General features: G+C 45.2%; 1 protein-coding gene across 1 annotated transcript in view; it reads left to right on the top strand.

The window, feature by feature from the left end:
* Positions 1–22445, top strand: part of PIK3AP1 (phosphoinositide-3-kinase adaptor protein 1) — a 113350-nt gene extending 90905 nt beyond the window's left edge. The window contains exons 14-17 of the mRNA XM_040624261.1: positions 5527–5682; positions 10292–10362; positions 12282–12400; positions 19022–22445. Coding sequence (XP_040480195.1) covers positions 5527–5682; positions 10292–10362; positions 12282–12400; positions 19022–19079 — 404 coding nt within the window. The 3' untranslated portion in view covers positions 19080–22445. The remainder of the gene's footprint in view (positions 1–5526; positions 5683–10291; positions 10363–12281; positions 12401–19021) is intronic.
* Positions 22446–24888: the final 2443 nt, after the last annotated feature.

The raw sequence follows: 24888 nt of genomic DNA on the forward strand, positions 1-24888 counted from the left end.
TCAGATCGTGCCAGTCCCTTGCTCAAGACCCTCCAGGGGCTCTGATCCCACCAGAGTAAAATCACACTCCTCACTGTGGCCTGAGAGGCCCTATGTGGTCTCACCCCTGAGCTCACCTCCACACCCCCTTAACCCCGTGCTCTAGTCTCAAAGGACTCCTTTTTTGCTCCTCTAACAAATCAAGAGCAGCCCTCCCCAGGGCCTTTGCACTTGTCCCCCTCCACTTTTCCCACGTCTTCACTGACTGGCTCTTTCCTCCTTCAGAGTTTGCTGTAAGTTCTCCTCCTCAGAGAGGCCTTCTCCACATTCCCTCCAGAGCGGCCTTCTGTGACTCACGGTGCTTTGCCCACGCTCTTTTCACGTATCACAGACTGGAATTATCTTATGTGCCTGTTCTCATGGTTATTTTCTGGCCCATCCCCCCACCGCCACCTACCGTAAGCTCCATGAGGGCAGGAGCTTGACTGTTCTGTGCTTCGCTAAATCCCCAGCGTGTAGGACAGTACATTAATTGGGCTCAAAGAATCTCTGTTGGAATAAAATGTGTGGTAACACTATTCATTCATTCCACAAACACTTAACTGAGCTCCAGGCTGTCTGCCAGACATAGAGACCCGTAAGGCATGATCTTCACCATTGGGTAGTTTATGCGTTAGTCTTTTATTTGTGTAGGTCTGGTTTTCCCAGCTGGAGCCTGCCCGACAATGCTTTGCATGTGGTTCTAGCCTAGTGAACATTAATGATTTTGACCGTTTGGGAGAAGAGGCATACAGAGGTTATAACCATAGAAGAAGGTCAGAGAGGTCATCCTAAGATGTCTGCTTGGGTGACTAGATGTTAAATGTATGATTCCACTACCCAGGCTCACACGTTTGCCCTCCTGGCTGAAGGGAGGAGAAAGAAGAGAAGGCAAAAAATCTGGTTGAAGACCTGCATAGTCATCTTAGGGTCAGGCAATAGGTTCTAGGTGGGAAAAGGGAGGAGGTGCTTTCTAAAACTAGAGCACACGAACCCAAAGATAGAAGCCTGGATTAAATGAAACAGTTCGTGCTTCTACACATAGGCAGCCTCAAAAAAGCTGGGATTTGGTGGTGCATGAGTTTTTGGGGGCCGGAGAGTTGTTGTGTTGGAGTTGTGAGTGCTGGGCAGCCGGGGCTCTGGAACTGAGCCCACTGGGTGTCATCACACCTTTTCCACCCAACCAGTGGAGATATTGAAGCAAGACACACACACACGTGCTGGGGAGTGAAAGGGTACAGACATGTGCCCTGGGGCCATCAGAGTTGGGGTCAAGTTCCTAGCCGCTGCTCACCCCTAACTAGCTGGGAACCATGGACAAGATTGGTCCCCCAACTGAGCCTCAGTCCTCATCCGCAAAGTGGTGCAAATAAAAGTGCCTCCCCCATTAGGGTTTCTGTGAGGTTCGAACAAGTTAGGGCTCAGAGCTGGGGCCTCGCACGGTGCCTGGCACATAGAAGCACTCTACAAACCGGCCACCCAGACGGCAGCTGGTGTCCTCTCAGGCAGGGCCTCCCAGGGTGCGTGTACTCAGCTGGGACTCACCATCCAGGCTCCAGCCCGGGAATCCTGGGTTTTGGAACATTGTACAAAGTTCACCCAAAGCTAATCAGGCTCTGAATAAGTGATACCCAGCAGTGTCTCTACATTAGAATGGTCAAGGTCTACATTTTTTCAAAGGAACCTGGTTAAATACCCTCGCTTCCCTTCCCCTCTACTCTTCAAGAGGAAGACCCTCTGACTAGGAATTGTATCGGGAGGTGTTAAGTATTTTTACTTTTTACATTAGGGGCTTTAATTAATGTCATAACTATTAGAAAATTAAACCATATCTAATTTGACACCAAGGATAACTGGGGACCACAAGCAACCCCACCATAGGGAGAATGTCCTACCCATCAGTTTCCTTTCGTTTTCATTTTTTAAAAGATTTATTTGAGAAAGAGAGAGAGAGCACAGTGGGCAGAGGCAATGGGAGGGGGGAGGGAGTCCCAAGTAGACTCTGTGCTCGTGTGAAGCCTGATGCAGGGCTCGATCTCACAACCCTGAAATCAGGCCCTGAGCTGAAACCAAGAGTCAGACGCTTAACTGACAGCCCCACCCAGGTGCCCCTTGTTTTTGTTTTTTATTGTGGTAAAATACACGTAACATAAAATTTATCATTGGGCCTAAATGTACAATTCAGTGGTGTTAAATACATCTACAATATCATGCAACCATTACCACGATCCATTTCTAGAACTTTTTCTTCCCTGACAAGGATTTGAGAGCAAATAGCTGATGTAGGCGATGATCCCAGGGAACACAGGGGGAGGAGGGAAGTGAGAAAGGGAGAGAGAGGTGGTCAGCAAGGTGCCATTACCACTGTGGAGACTGGAGCTTCTTGTCCCTGGAGACTCTGGGAGTCAATGGACAGCACCTCGAAAGGGGCCAGAGAGCTGGGGCATTTCTTCTCCAGCTCTCGTGTCTGGGTGAGGCCCGCTGGGGGAGGGGTGCTTGTCATCTAAGTATCAGAGAAAGCCTCAGGCAGTCTGGAAGTTGGACCCTATGCTCCATGGGGAGACCCAAGGGCATCAGATCATCTGCCAAAGAGTGGGCATCCTTGATGGTTGACCAAATATGGCATTTTATTTAGCTCCATAAAATGTGATTATATATTTAGTGACATACTAACTTGTAATGGGCTATTTCACCCTGAGTAGCCCCAGTGCTGCTTATGTGTGCTTGTGGGAGTAAAGGGTAGGCACTGGGGGTGGGGTAGGAGAAAGCAGGGGAAAAGATTAGGATTGTGACAGGTGTAAGGCAACCTACTCTGCTTTGACCATTGTAGCTCCTTTAAAAAAAAATCTGTTTTCCACATTGAGTTTCTGTTTTCACCAGAGGAAAGAAATCTGCTTCCCCAGGCACCTGTGTGGCTCAGTTGGTTAAGCGTCTGCCTTCAGCCCAGGTCATGATCCCAGGTCCTGGGGTCCAGTCCTGCATCAGGCTCCCTGCTCAGCGGGGAGTCTGCTGCTTTCTCTGCCCCTCCTCCCACTTGTTCTCTCAATCTCTCACTCTCTCTCTCTCAAATAAATAAATATAATCTGTAAAAAAAAAACCCTGCTTCCTCCCCACCCCCGCCAAAAAGAAAAAGAAAAAGAAAAGCATTTAGAAACCATTGACACAGGGTAACATGGATCTGTAGGAAAATTAGGGTTGACAAATGGCATTTCTACTTAAAGGACCTTTTCTAGGAACAGAGCCCATTCTAAACATAAGGGCTGACTCTGTTCATTTAGAAATCTCATTTGCCTTAGGAAAGAAAAATGATAACTATTTTTCTTTAATTTGGGTTAGCATACCAAGGATAATTAAAAAGTAAGATTCTGTTCATACTAACGTGCTAGTCTTTCTTCAGCCTTGGGGAGTTGTTTTGTTTTTGCTGGGATGGTGCAGAACGTTAACGGTGTAGCTCAGAGGGGCTGGCGTGGCCTGTGACGTGTTGAACACCCCCAAAGAAGATAGTCCGGATTTGCATTCTGGGTGTGTCTGGGGCTCATCTGGGGCAGGACCAGGAGGAGCAGGCCAGGGGCCAGGCAGCCTGGGCTCCCATCCCTCCTCTCAAATCACTGCATCACTTTATGATCCAGGGCAATCCCTTTAACCACTCTGTGCCTCAGTTTCCTCATCTCTGTTTGTACCTGACTCAACTTCACGGGGAAGAAGTGAAGTTCAGAGGAGGTGTAATGACCCATGTGGGCACACTCTGGGAGAAGTACCATGCAATACACTGCTGATTACTATTCGTGGCGTTGTTTCTTTCTTTCAAGAGTATCAGGATTTTGTAGACATTTAGACTGGCTCTACTTGATTTTTTTGAACTTTTGACTCCCCATGTGTTTTCCTGTGTATTTTACTTTCCTTCCTCATCGAACCAGTTGAGGGTAGAAAATTGCTGCATTGAAGTGAATTAAGCAGATAGGAACCTCCCTTTAAGAGAGTGTTGTTAAAAAAAAAAAAATTAGGTCAAAGCTGAGGGGGAAAAAAATAAAAGGATGACGCCTGTTTGGGCCCCGAGACACTCTGGGCTCACACCCACGTGCAGGTACAGCCAGCCAGCATCTGCCCATGTGGCTCCAGGCTCGGGTGGCTGCTTGCTCTGCTCTGTCGGTCGTAGCGAGGCGCGCCTGAGGGTGTGAGAAAGATCTGTCGCACGGAGACCTAGAAAGCTGGTTTAATACTAGGACCAAACACTGCACTTGGAATTGGTCTCCCCTTGAGGCACGTGTGAGGTCCACTTAAACCACAGGCCAGGTTTGTAACATCCTCCGTGTGGACTGTTTCCCACAGGCTCGGTCTGCCCTGTCCTCGAACTTCCTCTTTCCTACGGTTGTGTAGTTTCCCCATTTGCCCTTCTCAGGCCGACTCTGGCTCTGGCACGCGGAGCCACCTCTGCTCCCGGACTCCCTGCACTCCCGGCCACACCCAGCCCACAGCAGAGGCGAGGTGGAGGAGGAAGTGGTGCCGTGAAGATAAGAGCACACAGCCCGAAAGTACACGGAGCTCACACCTCTCCCAGAGGCCCTGCCCCTGGACTTGGGGACGTTCAGGGCATCACAGGAGCCCTGTGACACGAGCTCACCTGGTGTTCACACTTTCCTGGGGAGAAGGTGGGGTATGGGCACCCACAGATATTTTGTTCTGCTCCATCTAGAACCCGGGGGTGCAAATCTAGAGAGGAGTAAAGACCAACTACTGGGCAGGCCTAAGCCAGTCAAGAGACCAGTTTAGTGCTGTGCAGAGCAAAGGAATAATCTAAGTCTGTCGGGTCCAAAGCTACTGATCAGCCTTGCGAGTCTCAAAAATCTTTTATGGGGCTGATGGACCTCCTTGCATTAGCTCTCTGGGTTGTTGCTGTCAGTTGCAGATCACGCACCCAGCACCCATCATTTGTTGAGGGATTCAGAGGCTGTATGAGTAGTGGTTGGGAGCCTGGACTCTGGAGCCCGGGTTCAAACCCCAGTTGTCCCACTTACCAGCCACATGCTACTTCACCTTTCTGTAACTAGTTTCTGTGGGGAATGATGATAATAGTATTTATTTCATTTCACAGAACTCTGCTTGGTGCACAGGATAACCAGTTATTAGGATCAACAGTGCTCATGAGTCCCCCCTCTGAAAGGAAAGTAATCCACATACCACAGCTGGGGAGCGGCAGAGCTGCGGCCCCAGACCTTTCCCTAATTGCGGGCTCTCCGCCCCATGTGGAAGCATCTGTCTGGCTCTCTCACAGGTCTCCACCCCTCTGCTCTGTCACACAGCGATGGCTGCACAGGAGTCAGCGGAGGGTCGGTGTTGAATTGGGCAGGGCCGCCTCCCCCTTACCAAGCCCTCTCACTTCCCCACCCTGCCCTCCCTGCCAGGTACCCTCCAGGTTCAGGCCAGGGAGGCAGGTGGAGAGGGAGCCGCTGAGGAGTTCGGCGTGTCGCAGTCTGGTGCCTTGACGCTTATCTCTCCTTCTAATTCCAGACTTGGAGATCACGGTCCCAATTCGGCCCTCACAGCCCCTGCCCGGGAAAGTGGAGTTTGGAGTTTATGAGAGTGGCCCCAGGAAAAGCGTCTTCCCCCCGAGGACGGAGCTAAGGCGAGGGGACTGGAAAACGGATAGTACCTCCAGCACAGCAAGTGAGCAGGGGCGGGGGAGGGGTGCGCCTTCAGGGCTGCGATCCGCGGGCACCTCTGCGCTTTGGGAACAGTCTCTAACGTGAGCCCTGCACATCCCAGTGGGAGCCTGATTCGGGTTTGGGGGGTGTAAGAAATGGGGGACATTTAGCCTGTGCAGTGTACCTTTTTTCAGAGGGCCAAAGATCCTTTACATCAATATCCCCTGAAGCCAGGTTGTGTAATAATTTATTACACTGTTCTTTTATAACTAGAAAAACCTAGTAATCACACTAGTTAACATTTATTGAGCATTTACTCTATGCTAAGCCTCTTCTATAGATTCTCTGATTTAATTCTCACAATAACTCTCTGGATAGGCACTACCACCTGTATTTACCGAGGAGGAAACTGGAGTCTTAGTGCCTTGCCCTAGGTTAAGCAGCTAGTAAGTGGTGGTGTTAGGATTTGAATTCGGGGAGCCTGGATCCAGGACCCAGATTCTCAACCACTATCCTGTCTGCTTCTTCAACCATGGTAAGGGGAAGGAAAGGGCTGAAGTCAGAAACATTAGGAAACAGTGGACTCACATTGAGAATTCCAACTTTATGGATGAGTTGAGGATCCAGTTAGGAAATGTGGAAGACATTTTGGCTTGAAAGCTTGATAGAGTCTGATTGCAACAGACCACACCTGCTGATAGACACGCAGGAGGTGGGGGCTTTGTTTCCGTATCCAGGGCGGTGTTAGCGGACCTCAGATGCACCTGCTTCACCAGCAGAATAGATGAGATTGAATTTCCCTTCTTTCGTACAGTTTAGTGTTATCAAAACAGCTAGGAGAGCAATGAAAGAGTAGGAGACTCAGGACTGAATTTCAGGACTCGTGGCTCCTTAAATGTCAAGCAGAGAACCCCCAAATGGATACGAAGACAGGAAGGTCATCTAACCCCAGGGCTTCCTAATCTTTTCTGCATCACAGACCGTTTGAGAATCTGATCTATGCTCTGGATGTGCTTTGCAGAGAAATGCATGGGTGTGCGTATACATATGTCTACACAGAGGGTTGCCCGTCCATGGACTGAGGTCAAGAACCCTGGCACTAGTCTCCCTTCTTACTTTATAGATTGGGTTCTTATAATCCAGAGCAGGACAGAGCTTTGTGCAAGGTCACACAGCCAGTGAAGCCAAGGTGGGAGCGGGCCCAGGTTCCTGCCACTACTACCTGTTGAAACAGACCCAAAGCCTATCACATGACCACAGGGGAGGTCTCAACAGGGCAGAGGAGAAAACTCCTTCCATAATGGGGGTGGTAATGTGCATCCAAAACTCTCTTGAGGCAATTTAGAGAATTCTTGCAAGTTCAGAAATGGAGAGGTTTTCCCAGTGATCCCAGGTGGCTGAGGAAGCACAAGGCAGGTGGCCCGTCTCTCAGATGTGTGGTGGAGGAGAAAAGTGGTACAGATCCTCTCGGGGTGAGAGCAGGGCATTCCGGGGAGGAGAAGAGGGGAAATTTAACAAGACAAATGGAAAGGACTCATTTCAGGTTCAGATTAAATGATTTTATGTGTGTGTTTTACTTTGAGGTGAAAACAGAATGGAAAGCATAAACTGCACTTCTTACCTTATGCAATGGCTTATTGCCCAGGGATAGCGAGCTCATCTGGTTGGAAAATGTCATTAAATGTCAGACCAATGGGTTTTACTCTACTCTGTGGCTGTTGCCTGCATCCAGTCCCTGCTACACAGCTTCCGTTTTCTATTGCTGTGTAACAAACCACCCAAAACACAGTGGCTTGAAACAACCATTTATTGATACTTGATTCTGCACTTGGGCAAGGCTCCGTGGGGATGGTTCATCTCCACTCCACGTGGGTCAGTTGGGGTCACTCCCGTGTGTGTCCTCAGCTGTAAGGCCGGCATGGGTGGGACCATCCCAGGCGGTCTGTCATCCTTCGGGGCCTCTCTACGTATGACCTCTAAGTCAGTAGCCTGAACTTCTCATATGGTAAGAAAATCCCGAAAGGGAACATTCCAGGAGGATAGGCCCCAATGTGCAAGTGCTTATCATGCTTTGCCTTTCATCACACTCGCTAATGTCAGATTGATCAGAGCAAGCCACATAGCTAAGCCTGGAAGGAGGGAAGGAAGGGGCTGTTCAGAGGCACAGGTCCTGAGAGGTGAAGGTCTGTGGGTCACCAATGGATCTTGGGATTGACGAAGTGATGGGAGCTGCTGCCGTCAGTCAGATGCTTCCTCTTGCTGGCCCCGTGCCAAGCATGTGTCCGTATGACCTAATCCATTCCGTGCAACAATGCTGGGAGTTCTAGATCAGGATATGGACATTTAGAGAGGTTAGGCCCTGAGTCACAGGCCAAGTAGGCAGAAGGTCTGGGATTCACATCCAGATCTTTCTATGCACTTAAGCATCGGCACACACTGCCTTCCAAATAGGTATAGTCCCCAGGGCAGGGAGACAGAATGAAGATGGCCCATCTCTGATCTACCAACTGCCCTTTTCCTGCCAGGGTCACACCCTGAAAACAGTACTATTTTTATTATGATGCAACTGTCATCTCTTGGGAACCACAGAAAAACAGTTGCAGGTTAAATCTGCTCATAACTAAGATTTTAGTTAAGAATATTAATGTTATGTTTAACAGAACACAAATTTTATTACAGAAAGACTTTTAACCTTTTCGTAGATTGTCGGGTCCATGTTTCTCAAGGGTCTTACTATATTTGGTCATCCCCTTCCCCCATTCATTTATCCACTAAATATTTGAGGTTTGCTCTATGCTTTCTGAGTGAGACTATACACTGGTGACATAAAGATGAAAAAGAAATGGAGCCCATCTTCAGGGGGCTTGTAATGGAGTAGAGAAAATATAAAACTAGCATGATGCTTGTCTGATCTTTCTTCCTGGTGACAGAGGCCTGGAAGGGGTAAGCACTGCCCTCCTCCCTCCTGGCAAGAGGGATGATGATGGGGGCCAGAGCCTCCTACCGACTATGCAGTCCAGAGGGGATGTGGGTAAGCAGGTCAGCCTGGGGAGGGGAAAGGGCCTGGGCAGACGAACCAGGGAGCCAAGGTTCAAAGCCAAACTCTGAGGGTTAAAGATTTAGGAACAGCCAGGGAAGGCACAATGGGAGCTGATGAGCGTGAATTTCTAGGGTCCTGGAGCTGGTGCCTGGACAGCTTTCTGCTCTCTCCCAGCAGACAACCTTTGGAAGGAGGCTGGTTCATTATGAGGGAGTGGGATGAAGAGTGGTGGTGAATGACAGGAGGCTTGGCTCCACCGGACTGGGAGCCCATGGGCTGGAGGGGTTACTTCCACTGAGGGAATCTGGAAAGGTTTCCACAGCATTTGTCCTGAGCATTGGAGCCTGAGGTTTTAGCCTTGTGGATAGGGGTGGGATGGGGACATTGTTGCCAAGTGGACATTGTTATGAATGGGTAACTGAATAGAAAAGAAAAGGGTCATGTGCTCCTTAAAAAGCAAACTCTGAATCCCTTGGCTTATTAAGTATTTTGATATATTATTTTAAATGTAAAAATCTACCCCCAAGAAATGATCCAAAATTATAATCTTAACTTGCTGTATTTCAGCTCACATCTGAATTAATTAGGTCAAAGTTGATACCATAATGAAGTTGAAACTAAGACTATTTACTTATAAATTAGTATGATGAGGAGTGGTTTTAAGTGGAAATTCAGTAAACCTAAGATCTGGCAATACTGCTAGTGGCAATAGTGGTAAATTAAAGTCAGTTTTTGTGTCTTAGTCAACGGACTGTTCTTCTTTTTTTTGCTCTTGGGTCATCACATATCTAAGCTTGCTGTAATTCTATGCAGTCCAGTATGGTAGCCACTAGCCATATATGGCTATTTAAATTTAAGTTAATTAAAACTAAATAAAATTTAAATTTACTTCCTCAGTTGCTGGTATGCACTAGCTACCAGAATAGTATACAATAGAACATTTCCAGAAAGTTCTGTTGGATAGTGCTATTTTAATAAGATAAGTCAGTGATAAATTCCCAATTCAAAAGCCTTGAGCACCTAAACTCACACAATCATAGTTCCTGCTGTGAGCATAAATTATGCTTTGGAGTTTGTGTTTTGTATTTTGTTTGTATCAAACTGGCCCCTTATTGGAAAATATATATGTATATATATATGATTATGTGCTTGCTATAATTCCTAAATAAGTAAAAAACTTCAACAACAAGATGTTTGCATATTTTAGAAATACCACTGAACAAGTAAGAAATAGAACATCTCTGCTTTCTTGCCTGTCAAACCAGAGCGCTAATATCAGATAGGATTTTCATAGGGATTAAGTGCAGTCATGTTTTTAAAGCATGTAATATGTGGTAAGCCCTCAGTAAACGGTGACTATAAAGCAAAGGAAAAAGAAAAAAAAGGTAGCAAAAAGGTGAACCATTTCATTTTATGCTGAAAGAAAAACTAAACACTAATAAAATGGTATAAGGTGGCAGCATTTTAAAGATCCCATATTCACAGCTTATGTATTATTTCTATCAGTAAAACTGAGTCAGTGCTGGAGTTCTGCATTTTATTTTAGCCTGAGAGAATCCACAGTGCAGCTAATTTTGTTTGTACCCTTCAGGCAGTGCGAGCAACCGATCCAGCACCCGGAGCCTCCTCAGTGTAAGCAGCGGGATGGAGGGGGACAATGAGGTGAGAGCCGGGGACCCCACCCCCCATTTTCCTTGTCCGAAGGGTCATTCCACTGCAGGAAATAGAAATCCCAGTGAAAGAAGCCAGACACGAAAGGCCAGGTATTATAGGATTCCGTTTATACAAAATATCCAGAATAGGTAGGATCAGACAGAATGTAGATTTGGTGGTCACCAGAGGCTGGGGGGAGGGGGAAACGGGGAGTACAGTGTTTCTTTTGGGATGATGAAAATGTTTTTGGACTAGACAGAGGTTGCACAGTATTGTGAATGTACTAAATGCCACTGAATTGTTCACTTTAAAAGGGTTAATTTTATGTTGTGTGAATTTTACCTCAATAAAAAGAAGGCGAGGGGGAGTGGGAAGGAGGAAGGGAGGAAGGGAGGGAGGGAGGGAGAGAAATAGAAATGCGCTCTGACTGGTTGAGCCAAAAGGGCATCTGTGAGGAGGTGAGGGATGACAGGACCATCAGGGAATCTGGGGGTTGAGATCACATTTGGGGGCCTGGATCAGGAGCAGTGAGAAATGGTGGAGCCAAGGCTGCTGCTCTGTGTATCCCCAGGGCCACGTGTTCTTTCGTCTCTTTTTCCCGTGCTTATCTGCTTTCTTCTCTCCGTACACCGGCCTTTTCTGCTCTTCTGAGTGTATGGTGGCAAATAGTCCCCCGAGAGCCACAAGGCCTCTGAGGAGAGGGTGAGCTGCTGCCTTAGACTAAGGCCCAGTTTGGGTCAGGCTGTCTATTCTGATCCATTGACCAGTGGCTGGGATGAGCAGGAGGGGGTCACATGGGTCACTGCCAACCCAGGAGACTCCCTGAGGTAGGGTCCTCGGGGAGGTCCACCCCTGCAGTGAGCAGCTTATATTCATTACCCCATGGCTGAGAACCACTCACGGCTCTGCTGTCCCAAAAAGGGACTTTGGTTTAAAAATAAAATTTCTCTAGCTCTATCTGGTTATATAGAGCAAGCTTCTCTAACTTTAATATGCGTAAGAATTACCTAGGATCTTGTTAACATGCGGGTTCTTTTTTTTTTTTTTAATTTTTTATTATGTTATGTTAGTCACCATACAGTACATCCTAGTTTTTGATGTAGTGTTCCATGATTCATTGTTTGCATATAACACCCAGTGCTCCATGCAATACGTGCCCTCCTTAATACCCATCACCGGCCTATCCCAATCCCCCACCCCCCTCCCCTCTGAAGCCCTCAGTTTGTGTCCCAGAGTCCATAGTCTCTCATGGTTCATTCCCCCTTCTGATTACCCCCCCTTCATTCTTCCCTTCCTTCTCCTACCGATCTTCCTGCTATTTCTTATGTTCCATAAATGAGTGAAACCACATGATAATTGTCTTTCTCTGCTTGACTTATTTCACTTAGCATAATCTCCTCCAGTCCCGTCCATGTTGCTGCAAATGTTGGGTAATCGTTCTTTCTGATGGCTGAGTAATATTCCATTGTATATGTGGACCACATCTTCTTTATCCATTCGTCTGTTGAAGGGCATCTTGGCTTCTTCCACAATTTAGCTATTGTGGACACATCTCCAAAGGCAAGAGAAACAAAAGAAAAAATGAACTTGTGGGACTTCATCAAGATAACATGCAGGTTCTGATCAAGCAGGTCTGAGGAGGAGCTTGAGAGCCAGTTCTTGAAAGCTCTCAGGTGATGCTAATTTGATGGCCCACAGAGGGCACTCTGAGTAACAAAGACCATTAATGATAATTTGGGCGCTGTTGTCTCCTCAGTGACCATGGGTGTCAATGGAAAGCTGACCTGGTGTTTCTGGGTTCATTCTCAATTTGTGAATAACCTTTAGCCAAAGCCTGAGGAGGACTGAGGCTTTTGGGATAATGGTGTCCAGTTATGCTTGTTGCTTAATGTAACTTTCCCTTTTCTTTCTCATCTTTTTTGCTGTAGGATAACGAAGTCCCTGAGGTTACCCGAAGTCGTAGCCCAGGCCCCCCACAAGTGGAAGGAACACCCACTCTGCCCCTTGAGAGGCCCCCCAGAGTACCTCCAAGAGCTGCCTCACAGAGGTAACATTGATGATGATAAGAAATGTTTTCCTCACTCTCTGAATTCCAGTCGGGGGAGAGTAGGATTTGGGGACATCTAAGATGACCTAAGAACGAGTGCAGCGTGAACTGAAATGCCTACTTTTGATGCATTTCAATGTGGACTCTTCATTAATTTGACGCTGTATTCAAGTGCTAATACTTTAAATAACAAATGCCATATTTCATCAATGAAGTACATTGGTAAACATCAACTTTTGGAGTAATATGTATGTTTGCTTAGAATTCGGCTCCCTAATAACACATTCCCTTGGCTGTATTGTGGGGACAGTGCCTTTTGGGGACCAGGAGGTGAGAAGGAATCGGGGATGAAAGTAAAGGTGGGGGGCAGCTTGGTGTGGTGGGGAGCATGGCTCCAGTGCCACACTATCTGGGGACAGTGTCCAGAAGTCACTTGTGAACTTGGATGAATTTTTTCACTTTCATGTAAGTCAATTCTTCATCGTAAAACAGTAGACCATCCTCATGGAGTTGTAAGGGTGGCGTCTTGGCCCATAGTAAAAGCTCAACAGAATGAGTGATTTTTCTTATCCAGGAGAAGAATGAGCCTATGGAGATTTGGAGATGGGTGATAGACAAGTCTGGAATGTTTGTTAGGCTCTGATGTCTGTCTTTGTTTATAATGGTACTCGGGCCTCTGGTAGGAACCTTTTCAAGGTCTCGTGGAGTAACAGGAAAAGTGGTCAAAGCTAGTTTGTGTGTCCGCCCAGGCAGAAAGGGGCCTTGGGAATGAAAGCCTAGGCTTGTCTTAGGCATGTATTTCTTTGATGTCTAAAACGTAATGTGGGGGGAAAATGATTAAAAGGTGGAAGCTTTTTTTTTTTTTTTCAACCAGGGTTGGGTTTTCTTTTTTCTTTTTTTTATGTTGAAACTTAAATGAATCTCATCAGTGCAATTTGTTGAGAAAGTGCAACAAGGAGGCTTTTCTGGAAAGAGAAGCTGACCCTGCGCTAGGCGTCTGTCCATTTCTCCCTTTGCTGTTCACCCCCCTTGCGTGTCGTCCCAGTGACGTTCACATACTGACACTCGTTGCATGGAGCCCCCGCAGTCGCAAGCGGTGTCACGTTCCCTGGCATGTTTCCTTGGTGTAGACTAGAGGTCACATAGTAGAATGTTAGTCCTGGGAGGACCCGTAGCGATAATCTGGTCTGGTCCCCCCAGTTCGCATAATGTGCTGTTGCTTGAAAATTATTCTATAGTTGGTGACCGGGGAGAACTATAGTAATGATGCTAAGCTGTATTGAGTGTGTACTAGGTATTGTGTTCAACACACTGCATGCATTGTATCAGTTCCTTCCATAGCTCTCAGAGATAGATAGTTAGGATTATCCCATTTTGCAGATGTAGACACTGGAGCTTGGACTGGATTGAGACTTGTTCTGTGTGGCAGAGCTAGGTGTGCCCGCCTGGAGGCTCCAGTGTCCTAGTCATTTTGTGACACCTGCTCAAGAAGGTCAAGGTGTCAATAGGAGGAGATCCAAGACCTAAGACCTTTTATTCCTGAAGACTGAAGAGTTTGGAGGCAGTTAACTAATTGCACCAAGATGAAAATAGTTGTCAAGATTGAAACTATAGCTGCAAGACTCTGTGGGATTTTGTTAATGGGAGAGAAAAAGAGAACAACCAGAGAAACAGGTTCCAGAAATTAAAGGATAGAAATTGGGATACATATAAACGTGTAAACAGAGATGGCTGATGAACTTTTGGGGGAGTCTGGAAGCATGTTTTGATAAAAATGGGAGCAAAAAGGAGGAAAACACTTTTTTTTTTAAATATATATTTTTTAAAGATTTTATTTATTTGACAGAGATAGAGACAGCCAGCGAGAGAGGGAACACAAGCAGGGGGAGTGGGAGAGGAAGAAGCAGGCTCATAGCGGAGGAGCCTGATGTGGGGCTCGATCCCATAACGCCGGGATCACGCCCTGAGCCGAAGGCAGACGCTTAACCGCTGTGCCACCCAGGCGCCCCAGGAAAACACTTTTTACCAAAGAAATGGTGTTTGCAAAGAAACCTGTAATTGATAGAGCTTGGCTTTTGGGTTCCTTTTTGGTGCAAAGAAAGATTTGCAAATATGCAGTTGTTTTGTAAGTATGTATGCAAGTCACATAATAAAATGAGGAGATGTTTGAACAAATAATAAGCCAATAAAATGGCTTCCATGTTTGACCTGCTGACAGGGGAGTCTGACCTTGGGGGTCTCGTCTCCTCTCCACTTCCAGATCTGGGAATCAGTAACTGTTCTTTGCCTATGTCTCCTGAGTGCCTCTGCTCTCAAACAGCACTGGGAATGCAGTGTTTGTCACCCCCTCCCAGTCCTGGTCCCTTCCTCTGCTCACTCCACATGCTGTCCCTGGGACTCGAGCTGCCAGTGAGACACATCTACCAAACCGCCACATCTCCCTCAGCCCTCTGTGTTCTACTGTCTGCTGGCGACCTTGACCCAGATGCCCCACAGACGGCTCAAACACAGCGGGTGCAAAACTGAATTCATCCCATCTGCCATTCTCTGCCCCAAACTGTCTTCTTCTGGTGAGTTCCCAGCCTGAGATAATGGCATGGTTCTCTCACTTGCCCAAGCACCAAACCCAGGCGTCATCCTCCAACCCTGCCTCTCTGGCAGCTCTCACAGAGCATGTCTCCAGACTCTGTCCATTCTCCTGCCCTTTCGGCTCTCGGATCCACCCCGTCTCCATCTGCCAGTGCCTATGTTCATCCTTGTAGACCCACACTTCCCTCCCTCCTCCACATTGCTGCCAGAGCGCGCTTTCTAGATCAGAAATTGCTGGTGATGTCACTTCCTGGCATAAAAGCCTTCACATTTAATGCTGTAGGTTTTAGCATGGTCTAGCCGTGTCTAGCCTCAAGTCCCACCTTCTCCAGTATTCACTGATGTCCCACCCCAGCATGCCCAGTGAGCTGTGCCATTTAGAACCGTGTCTTTGCCCAATCTGTGCGTTTTGCCTGGAATGCTCTCTCCCTACTCCCTTCCAACCTCTGCTTAGAAACTTCCTGTACATCCTTTAGGGTTCAGTCTAGTCATCACCTCCTCTATGAAGCCTTCCCTCATGCAGAATGAGCCTTCTTGTGGTTTTCCAAATACCTTTATTATAATTCATTCCACGTTATGGTCCTTGTTTACATATCTGTTTCCTCAAGTGGATGGTGAGCCTTGAAAGAATAGAAACTGTTTTTGATTAAAACATGTTTTCTACAGTCCCCAGACCCAGTGCTTAGCACAGTAACTGGAACATAGTAGGAACTTAATAAATATTTATCATGTAAGCAAATCAATGGATAGATGGAGAGATTGGTACTGTTTGTGTTAGACTACTCATCTTTTAAAAAGTTAGCTACAGGTCATCTGCCGCAGGGCAGGTGGGTCAAAGATTAGTGGAAAGAGGCTTCACACCCCACCTTTAAGTTCTCAATGTATTTCAGATCAGGGAAGGTGGATGGGGAACGGGAGCAGATGCATTCTATCTTTGCACAGCATTTCCCTTTCAGGGCATTGGTCCTTAGAGAGTGGGCAGCTAACAGTATCACACTCTTCACAGGTGAGGTCCTGCCAATTGAAAAAAAAAAAACAAAACCAAAAAAGCCCAAATCTTACTGAGCCGTTGCTGCTTTGTTTTTAAACATATCTTGCCATTTACTAGTGATTTGTCAATCACTAATAACTTGTGCACTCCCCATTAAGGCAAAGCCAAGATCCTGTTTAATCAGAACACACTTCCGGAGGCCTCCTACAGTGCCAGAAGGTAACATTTCAGATGCAGACTTGTAAAGAGGTCTGTGGAGTCCCTAGGAAGGGCTGGAGTCGTCAGGGAGTGAGGGTACTTGGGACAGAAGCTATTTACTAATAGGGAAGTTTAAAAATATTTTCAACAATGTTATGATCATACAAAAGCATACCAGCTAAATAACAGTCCTGCTTTAAAAGAACAGTAACCAGCATTAAGATTGCTGGGTTCTTGAACCAAACTCATCAGCCGCAAGACCTTATCCTCAACAAGGAGGGGAAAGCAGCTAGTTCTTGGGTATCTCTGGGCACTTGTGTTTCCAACTCCAACTTCCCAGTGTCCTGGAGAGGCTGTCTCCCTATAGACCACCCCTTGATTCTGATTTAATGCTCTTTACTTCCATGGTTCTGATATGTCTATAATCACAAATCCATTTCCCTCAGATAGGACTTCCAATCCTAGGTTGGGATTGTTCATCAGAATAAAATACAGAAATAATTTGCTGGTAGGCCCACTCCAGCTGCCTGGGCTGGGACAGCAGAGAGAGGAAAAGCGGCCAGCAGGGAATCATGACCGTCTTCATGGTGGGTGATAAATTGTAAGGTTCATGGAGCATACATGGGAAAAAGACTAAGAACAGATCTCTGTTCTTAATAATAACATTATTAGCTTTGCTTCTTGAGTGCCTACTCTAAGCCACAAACTGTGCTGCCTCCTTTCCGATGGTCATCTCCAAGCCTCGCACAACACTCTGATGGACGTATCTGGAGGTACTTCTGTTGGGCAGATGAGAAACATGCTCAGAGAAGTTGAACTTGTCCTCCAGATGTGTGCACAATTACCTTTGCTATATGTTCCCATTGGTTCTGAACTTCCTCTATCAAAACAATGCAGTGTCTCCATTACCTTCTTAGCACTGTGAGGGCAGGATCCATGTCCATTGTACTTGCTGCTATATCCCATGCCCAGGAGTAGACACATAGTAGATAAGTGTTTATTGAGAGGGAGGGAGGGAAGGTAAGAAGGAAGGAAGGAAACAAGCAAGCAAACAAGTAATCCAGGAAGAAGTCTAAGCTTACTCAGGTTATAAGTGGTATTACCTGACTGTCCTTCAGCCTTCTCCTGTAAGCCCTGCTCCATAGGGCAGGTTGGGGAGGCAGAAGGAGATGGTCCATTTGTTTTTTCTGGATAAAGAGGCAACTACACAAAACCATCTACTTCTGAAGGCCACAGCAGGGCCTCCTGAGGGTGTTCGTGGCAGTTCTTTTCTATTCCTGCTTCCCCACCTTGTTCCTGAGACAGCCCCTCTTTCTTCGACTCTTTTGTCATTTCCTTGACCTACGTAAAACTTGCATTCAAGAGACATTTAGTAAATATTTAATCATTGATTCATTCAGTCCTCAACTATGCACCTCCAGGATAGCACAGTTCAGTTACAGCACCTGACAAAGCTTTCTTTCTTGACTTATTGACTTGCTTCCAAGAGAATCAAATATTGGTTTTACAGCACACATGTGGAAACACCAGCCACAATTGTTGAACCTCTCTGTAAATGGACTCACCCAGGTCTATCTGGAATGGCATTTAGGACTGTTTAAAAACCATCCAGAATAACACGGAGGGGGGCTTCTAGGAAAGCAAATGTGGAATTGGGATAACACACTTAGTGATCCCATGAGGAAGTAGTTATGAGAAGCAGACTTTAGAAATTCTTAATTCTTCTCTCAAGGGACCCCCTCCTACAGTATGTCTCTTGCCTGGCTGCATATTTGAATCACTGGTGTTTTAAAACATAGGCATTATTATTATTATTATTATTATTATTATTATTATTTTAAAAATTTTATTTATCTGAGAGAGAGGGTGATCACGAGCAATGGGGAGGGGTGGAGAGAGAAGCAGACTCCCCGCTGAGCAGGGAGCCTGATGCAGGACTAGATCCCAGGACCCTGGGATCATGACCTGAGCCAAAGGTAGATGTTTAACTGACTGATCCCGCAGGCGCCCAAGGCCTTGTTATTATTCCGGTATGGTAAGGTCAACAGATCAGGAGACAACTGCTCTTGAGAAGATAGTTTATTGTACTCATAGATCCCAAAAGGACGGGGCACCTCATGCCACGGGGGCCTGCTGGGGAAGTACCAGGTTTAGTCAGGGGAAAGGCAGTGGAGGAGGGGAACATGGGCCACAGCTTTTATTGTGGTTTCTGCAGGAGGGCACAAAGAAGGTAGGGTAAGCAGATTTAGGATTGGCTAGTTTGATTAATTTCAGTAGACTCTGGGGCAAAGGTCCCTAGTTGTCTGGCACCTGGCGCTCGCGTGATTAGGGCAGATGGATAGTGGCCCAAATGTGAGAGCCCATAAAGGAAGTGGTTGGGGTATAGGCTGGGACCGGTTCGTTTGCATACGAAAGGTGTACTCATCAGCAAGTTGCTATCTGCCGGAATTAGTTTGCCATGGGAGGGGCAGTCCCTCCAGGATTAGCAAGGCTCCAGTTATCAAAGTATCAGAAAATAAAAGACATGGTTAATGTAACTCGTTGGGGGAGGGACAATATTAGAAAGTTGTGGGTGCTTGAGCTTTATCCTCTAGAGGTTTTGAAGGAATGGGTCTAGGGGAGAGCCTGGGAATTGGTATTTTCTCAAGGTCCCCTGGTGATTCCAATGTGCAGCTAAGGTTGTGATCCACAGCCCGCAGGAATGCCACTCTGCGGTCCGTATGGTTTCATTGATTACGGAACGTGTTCTTTGCATAGTTTACCAAGTTTGCAACAAACCATGGATACCTAAGAACTAGTTAATCAAGTTCATTTTAAAATAGTTACTTTATCTTTTCTTTCAGGCCTGCAACCAGGGAGACCTTCCATCCTCCTCCACCTGTTCCACCCAGAGGTCGCTGATCCCACCTCCTAAAACCTGCCTCCGTCCGGACTTCAAGACTTGCCATTTCAGCCTGTTAATGATGTCTTCGTGTTGAGTTTTACAGCAGGACTGCCGACCTTAAGACCTGCTCTCATGGCTGATGCTGTTGTAGCCCTGCTGGTTTGGGCTTTCCTTGAAGAAGAGATTATGAAGGCATGAAGAAGTGAAAAACTAAGGACTTTATTCACCATCACCAAGTATATTGATTCATATCCTTGTTTGCCGGAAGGATAAAGACTGAATTGGAATACTTACCTCAAATTTGGCATGTCAGAAGCCTGAAAAGATTGATCAGAAATGTACTTTACAAGTGATTTTACTGAAATGCACTTATATTAGGCCTTACTTACTTGCTAGTCCAGACTAACTTCTAGAAGTGGTTATGGTTTAAGACGTACAGTATTCGGGTAAGGAGATCTGTTCTGATTTTTAAATGGTTCTTCAACTTTTCTGTAGGCTCAGGAGGGTGTCTAAATGCCAGGCCCGGTCACATGGAACAAACTGAAAAAAACTTTAGAGACGGATTAGTCCTAACTCCTTTTATATAGAAGGCAAATCTGAGGTTCCACAGAAACTAAGAGTATGCAGTTGGTCAGAGGAAGAGATGTGTTTAGAATCTGGGTCTCTTAATTTCAGGTCACCACACTTTCAATCTCTAGATAACCAATCGCTCTCTGTCAAGAAATGCCCACATGCAGAAATTTGGTCATGATTATTGACCTTCCAGAAATGTCCTTCTTCCCTATCTCCCAGGCATGGGACTACCAAGTATTTTTTTCAATTTGGGCATTTATACTTCAGTATGCTTTCAAAACAGTATTGTTGCCAAGGGACACCTGTAAATGGTTGGGAACCAGAAGCCTGGGATACCAATGACCACATTTATTGTTCTGCGGACTTTATAGGTCTTATTAGTTCTGGCCATAAGGAGAGAGAAGGGTCTTTGACTCTTTCTCTGCCAAGAGGTCAGAAGAGAAAGGAAGAATGTAAAATAGAAACAGTTATCTATTTCCTTATTATTACCACTAGATTTGGGATATCTGTACAGAGAATAGAGAGCCATTAATGTGTCATAATTGTCATATGTCACTATGTCATATGTCACATATGTCATTAATTTTGGGTCACTGGCACAGAAATTTACCTTTAAAGCACAGATCCTTAATTTGATACTTAAACGTACTGTAAAGTTCGTTCAGACACATTTCTTTAAAAAATATCAGAAATCTGGTGATTTTTCATGAAATGTATTCTCTATTCCACACAGATACATACAAGCCACAGTATTAATGATCTATTTAAGTACAGTTTTATTGTGTTCTTTTCTAATGATTAAGGGTTGTTGTTATTTTTTCCAATTTCATTTATTGGTCCAGCAAACAAGGACTGTATTGAAATTAATAGCTTCTGGATCGTGGATCTTTTTTCTGACATAAAATATGCTATTGGCCGTGGCTATTAAGAGAGTGTTTGTGCAAATCACCCACCACAATGCCTGGCACATAGTAGCCATTCTGCAGCCGTTGCTTTACTCTCCTTGTCACTTATTTGGGAGAAAGAGGGTAATGTGGGATAAAGGGAGAACAAGAAATTATAATGTTGGTATGGTTGTCCTTCCTCTTATTTATAGATGATCTCTTAAGCACATTTGATTTTGATAAAAGCTACACTTTTTTTTAATATTCAGTATCTCTAAGCCCCCTCTTAGATGCCAAATTTAGATTTTTGTACATTCTCTGATTAATAAGCATTTAGATCAATAACATGGCAAAACTTACTGCCGGCTAGTGGTGCTGGCCTCTTTGTATGCACATCACTGTGCAATACCGGGGTATTTGATTACATTTTATTCTTCTGTGAAAGTAAGTAGAAAACATAATATTGAAAGTGCTGATTAGAAAGTTGGGTGTGACAAATGTGACACACTTGAGGCATGGGTGGAAATGGTCAGGAGTTCAGTGCACGTCCAAACTGCTCCATGTCATCAAAGAATGTCTCTAATGATGAGGTGAAATTCTTCATTTTCTGGAAACAGAACTACCCATTATACATTTATTCAACTTCCACACACCCAACTTTTAGGAATATATTATGTAACAAAACCATGGGTTTCAATAGAGTGAGGATCAGAAACTAAATTGTAAGTAGGTATCCAAAGGCACTGTTAAAAAAGTTCTCTGTATGATGCTTTGGGAAACAATTCAGCTGCCACCATCCTTCCCCAAGATTTTTTATGAGCTGGTTCAATAGAAAGTGAAGCTATTAGTCGTATTCATGGTCATTGCCTTTGCTTCTAACTGTACCACATTGTCCTCCAGTTGCTAGGCCAGTATTCTTCTTTTGTCTCCTATTAAAACCTGTGAGCAGGTAACCCAACAATATAAGCAACAAAGCACGAAGACTGAGAGACTATGAACAAGAGGTTGGTGTTGCAATCAAATAATTTAACTTGACATATTTAATGATGTGAATAATCCCTAATGCTTTGCCATAATTAGGCAAAGTGATAGTATGTAAATTACTTCAGTGAGTAGTTTTACAAGTCAAGCTAAGTACTTATTCTCCCTTCCATTTTTCTTGCTTTTTACTAAAAAAGGGAGGTTCTAGCCTGTCCTGTATCACCTCAGTAGTTGGGAGTTTTTAGATCCCTCTCCCATATCCACCAGGAAATAAGATGGTTTTCTGTGTTCCTCTTTCAAAGAATAGTGGTTTTACAGCTGGTTGGCTGAGGAAGCATTAATAACAGTTTTATTTCAGTCTGAGAACCAACTGTTTTAAGTGATTCCTTCCTAAAAAGAACTTAGGACAATTACAAAGCTTTTCCCTGCCTAGAACATTTCAGCTAGAACAGAAAAGAGAGGTACAAAGTGATAAATAGCAATGGAACTGCCCCACCCCAGAAGTAAATAACTAGAAAGACAAACATGACAAAGTAGAAATAAGAAATAGAATTTCAAAGAAAAGGTGATCTGAAACTAGCCCCTATACAAGGCTTGTCTTGGGCAGCCATAAGGCAAGTAGATCTCCTCACCCGCCCACCAGAGTCTTAAAAGTTCAAAAAGAGAGGCATATACCGCCCAGAGGGTCTCAACACCTTACTCACTCAAGTCTATGTTCTTGGAGCAGCTCCCACTTTGGAAATGGTGGGCAGAGTATATATTCCAAAGACAGGGAAGGGGGTGAGGATCATCCGACCGCCAGGGTACAGTGCAAGGGCCAGCTGGTGGTCACGTTCACAGTTACCTTCTCCAACAGTACCTGACATTGGAAATCAAAAGATATGTTGTTATTTATAGACCAAGACTTCTGAAGATCATGTTTATCAAAATAAAAGATTGAAATGGTGGGTTTCTGGATCATTTACTGGCCATAAGCCCTATAACCAACTGAGTCTTATAGGACTACCATAAAAAGGCTGTACAGCCATTGGAGGGGGAGGGTGTTCTTTTCACTAGTGTGTTTTTTCCCATCCCTTTTGGTGTCAGGGAATGGGGTTGTTAATCTAGATGAAGAAACTGGTGAAATAAGCTATAGCAATGTTTTTAACTCCCTAGTCTGACAGAACAGCCCTGATTTTTTTTTTTAAGGATTTTATTTATTTTTGAGAGAGAGAGAGGGAGAGAGTGCATGAGCTGCGAGAAGGGGCAGAGGGAGAAGCAGACTCCCTGCTGAGCAGGGAGCCCAATGTGGGACTTGATCCCAGGACCCCAGGATCGTGACCTGAGCTGAAGCCAACCGCTTAACCGACTGAGCCACCCAGGTGCCCAGAACAGCCCTGATTTTGATGGCGCTTCTGAGTCCTATTTTTTAGTGTAAAGTCATCAGTTTCCAAAGATATTTGAAGCCACACTCCTTTTCCTCTAGCCAGTTATTTAATTCCTATTCCTTCTTTTCATACCTACCATTATCAGACTTTTACCACCTAAAGCCCTTTATCATCATTTCCCAGTACCTACCGGAATTCCTGGCACATAGTAGAGCTTGCTAAATAGTTGTTGAGTTAATGACCCTTTGTGCTCTTCCCCACCATTAAACTTTTCCAAATACTCTACCAAACAGGGTTTGGTAGCACTCTACTTGCCCATTGCTCTTACTGCCCCTTGAACATTTGCAGAGTTGGTCACGTTTTGTGTGGTTTTTTCTTTGTACACTGTCCTGCCTGTTCTCTGTTGTGTGTGTAATTCCCTGGTTTTAAGTCTACGCTGCCCAAATGGATACTTTAAATTTTCCTTGTGTCCTCCCCACCCCCAAGCAATTGCCAGCGCAGTGCTCCCCACAACACCGCACGAGCGCTTGCAGCCTCACTCCTGTGGGGGCTGGTGATGGATGTTCACGCAAGAAACTGCTCATCCATCGAAATGCAGCACTTGCTCTGCTTGTTCTTCAGCTGCGCCTCATCACTTGATTCAAAAGCAGTGATGATTCATTCACGGAGCATTTACTGACTTTCAGTATGAGCAAGTCACTTTGCTAGGTGCTCTAGGGATATGCAAAGATGTATAAGACGCCCCCTCTGATTTCTATAGCAATTACTGGTGTGCAATTCATTCAGCGATTAATCATGTACTGCCTTGTGATGTCTCGTAGACTGGCTAGAAAGTATTGTGTAAATCCTCTATGCAGTTTGACTTTTTACTTATTAATGTCTTCCTTCTTTCACTCACCAAATAGTTTGTCTATGATGTGATGAACACTATTCCAGCAGCTGGGACAGATACAAAGATGAACAAATGATAGTCCTTGCCATCATAAAATGTCAGAACGTAGGGTCGCCTGGCCAACGGTTGCCTGAGTGTCTGCCTTTGGCTCAGGTCATGATCCTAGGGTTCTGGGATCGAGCCCTGCATTGGGCTCTCTGCTCAGCGGGGAGCCTGCTTCTCCCTCTCCCTCTGCCTCTCTCCCTGCTTCTGCTCCCTCTCCCTCTCTCTCAAATAAGTAAAATCTTTTAAAAAACAATAAATACACATCCCTGAAAACTCTACTGGATTAATAATTGTTAAAGCTTTTTTTTTTTTTTGAAATGTCGAAATGTAGTACAGAAGACGAGATGAAAGGTAGTAACTATGACAAAACACACCGAATGCTTTTGGAATCCCAAAGAAAGGATGCTCAACTTCCTGAGGGGTTCGTGCAAGCGTTCACTGAAAAGGTGATAATTCAGTTAGGTCTGGAAGGAGTATCTAATGGTTGTCCACTTATTTGCATTCTAGGCAAAGGCACACAAGTATAAAAAACATGGTATATTTGGGAAATATAGGGATGAAGCCAGGATATAGAGATTGGTGGGAGGTAAAGTCGGAGTCTGATAAATTAGGGTCTGATTGTGCAGCTGCCTGTTAACAGGGCTGTCCTGTAGCAGGAAATCTTTCCCCCTGATTACATACATAGCACATGGTCATTGTAAAAAACATCCAAATATTTACAGGTATGTACAAAGAGGAAACTTACCTGGTGTTAGTTGTTTGCGTCATCATCTTTCCGTTTGTTTTCTCTAGTAGACTAATATAGGACCATTTAAAATGGAATTATATTCTAAGCACTGGGTGGCTCAGTTGGGTAAGCATCCGACTCTTGATTTCGGCTCAGGTCGTAATCTCAGGGTCTTAAGATCAAGTCCCGCATCTGGCTCCATACTCAGCACCGAGCCTCTTCAGATTCTCTCTCAACCTCTGCCTCTGCCCCTCCCCCTGCTCACACAGACACACACACTCTCTCAAAATAAGTAAATAAAAATCTTTTAAAAAATAAAACGGGATTATACTCTATTTTGTCAGCATTTAAAAGTAT

Source organism: Ursus maritimus, unplaced genomic scaffold (genome assembly GCF_017311325.1).
Source record: "Ursus maritimus isolate PB19 unplaced genomic scaffold, ASM1731132v1 scaffold_7, whole genome shotgun sequence".
NCBI lineage: Eukaryota > Metazoa > Chordata > Mammalia > Carnivora > Ursidae > Ursus > Ursus maritimus.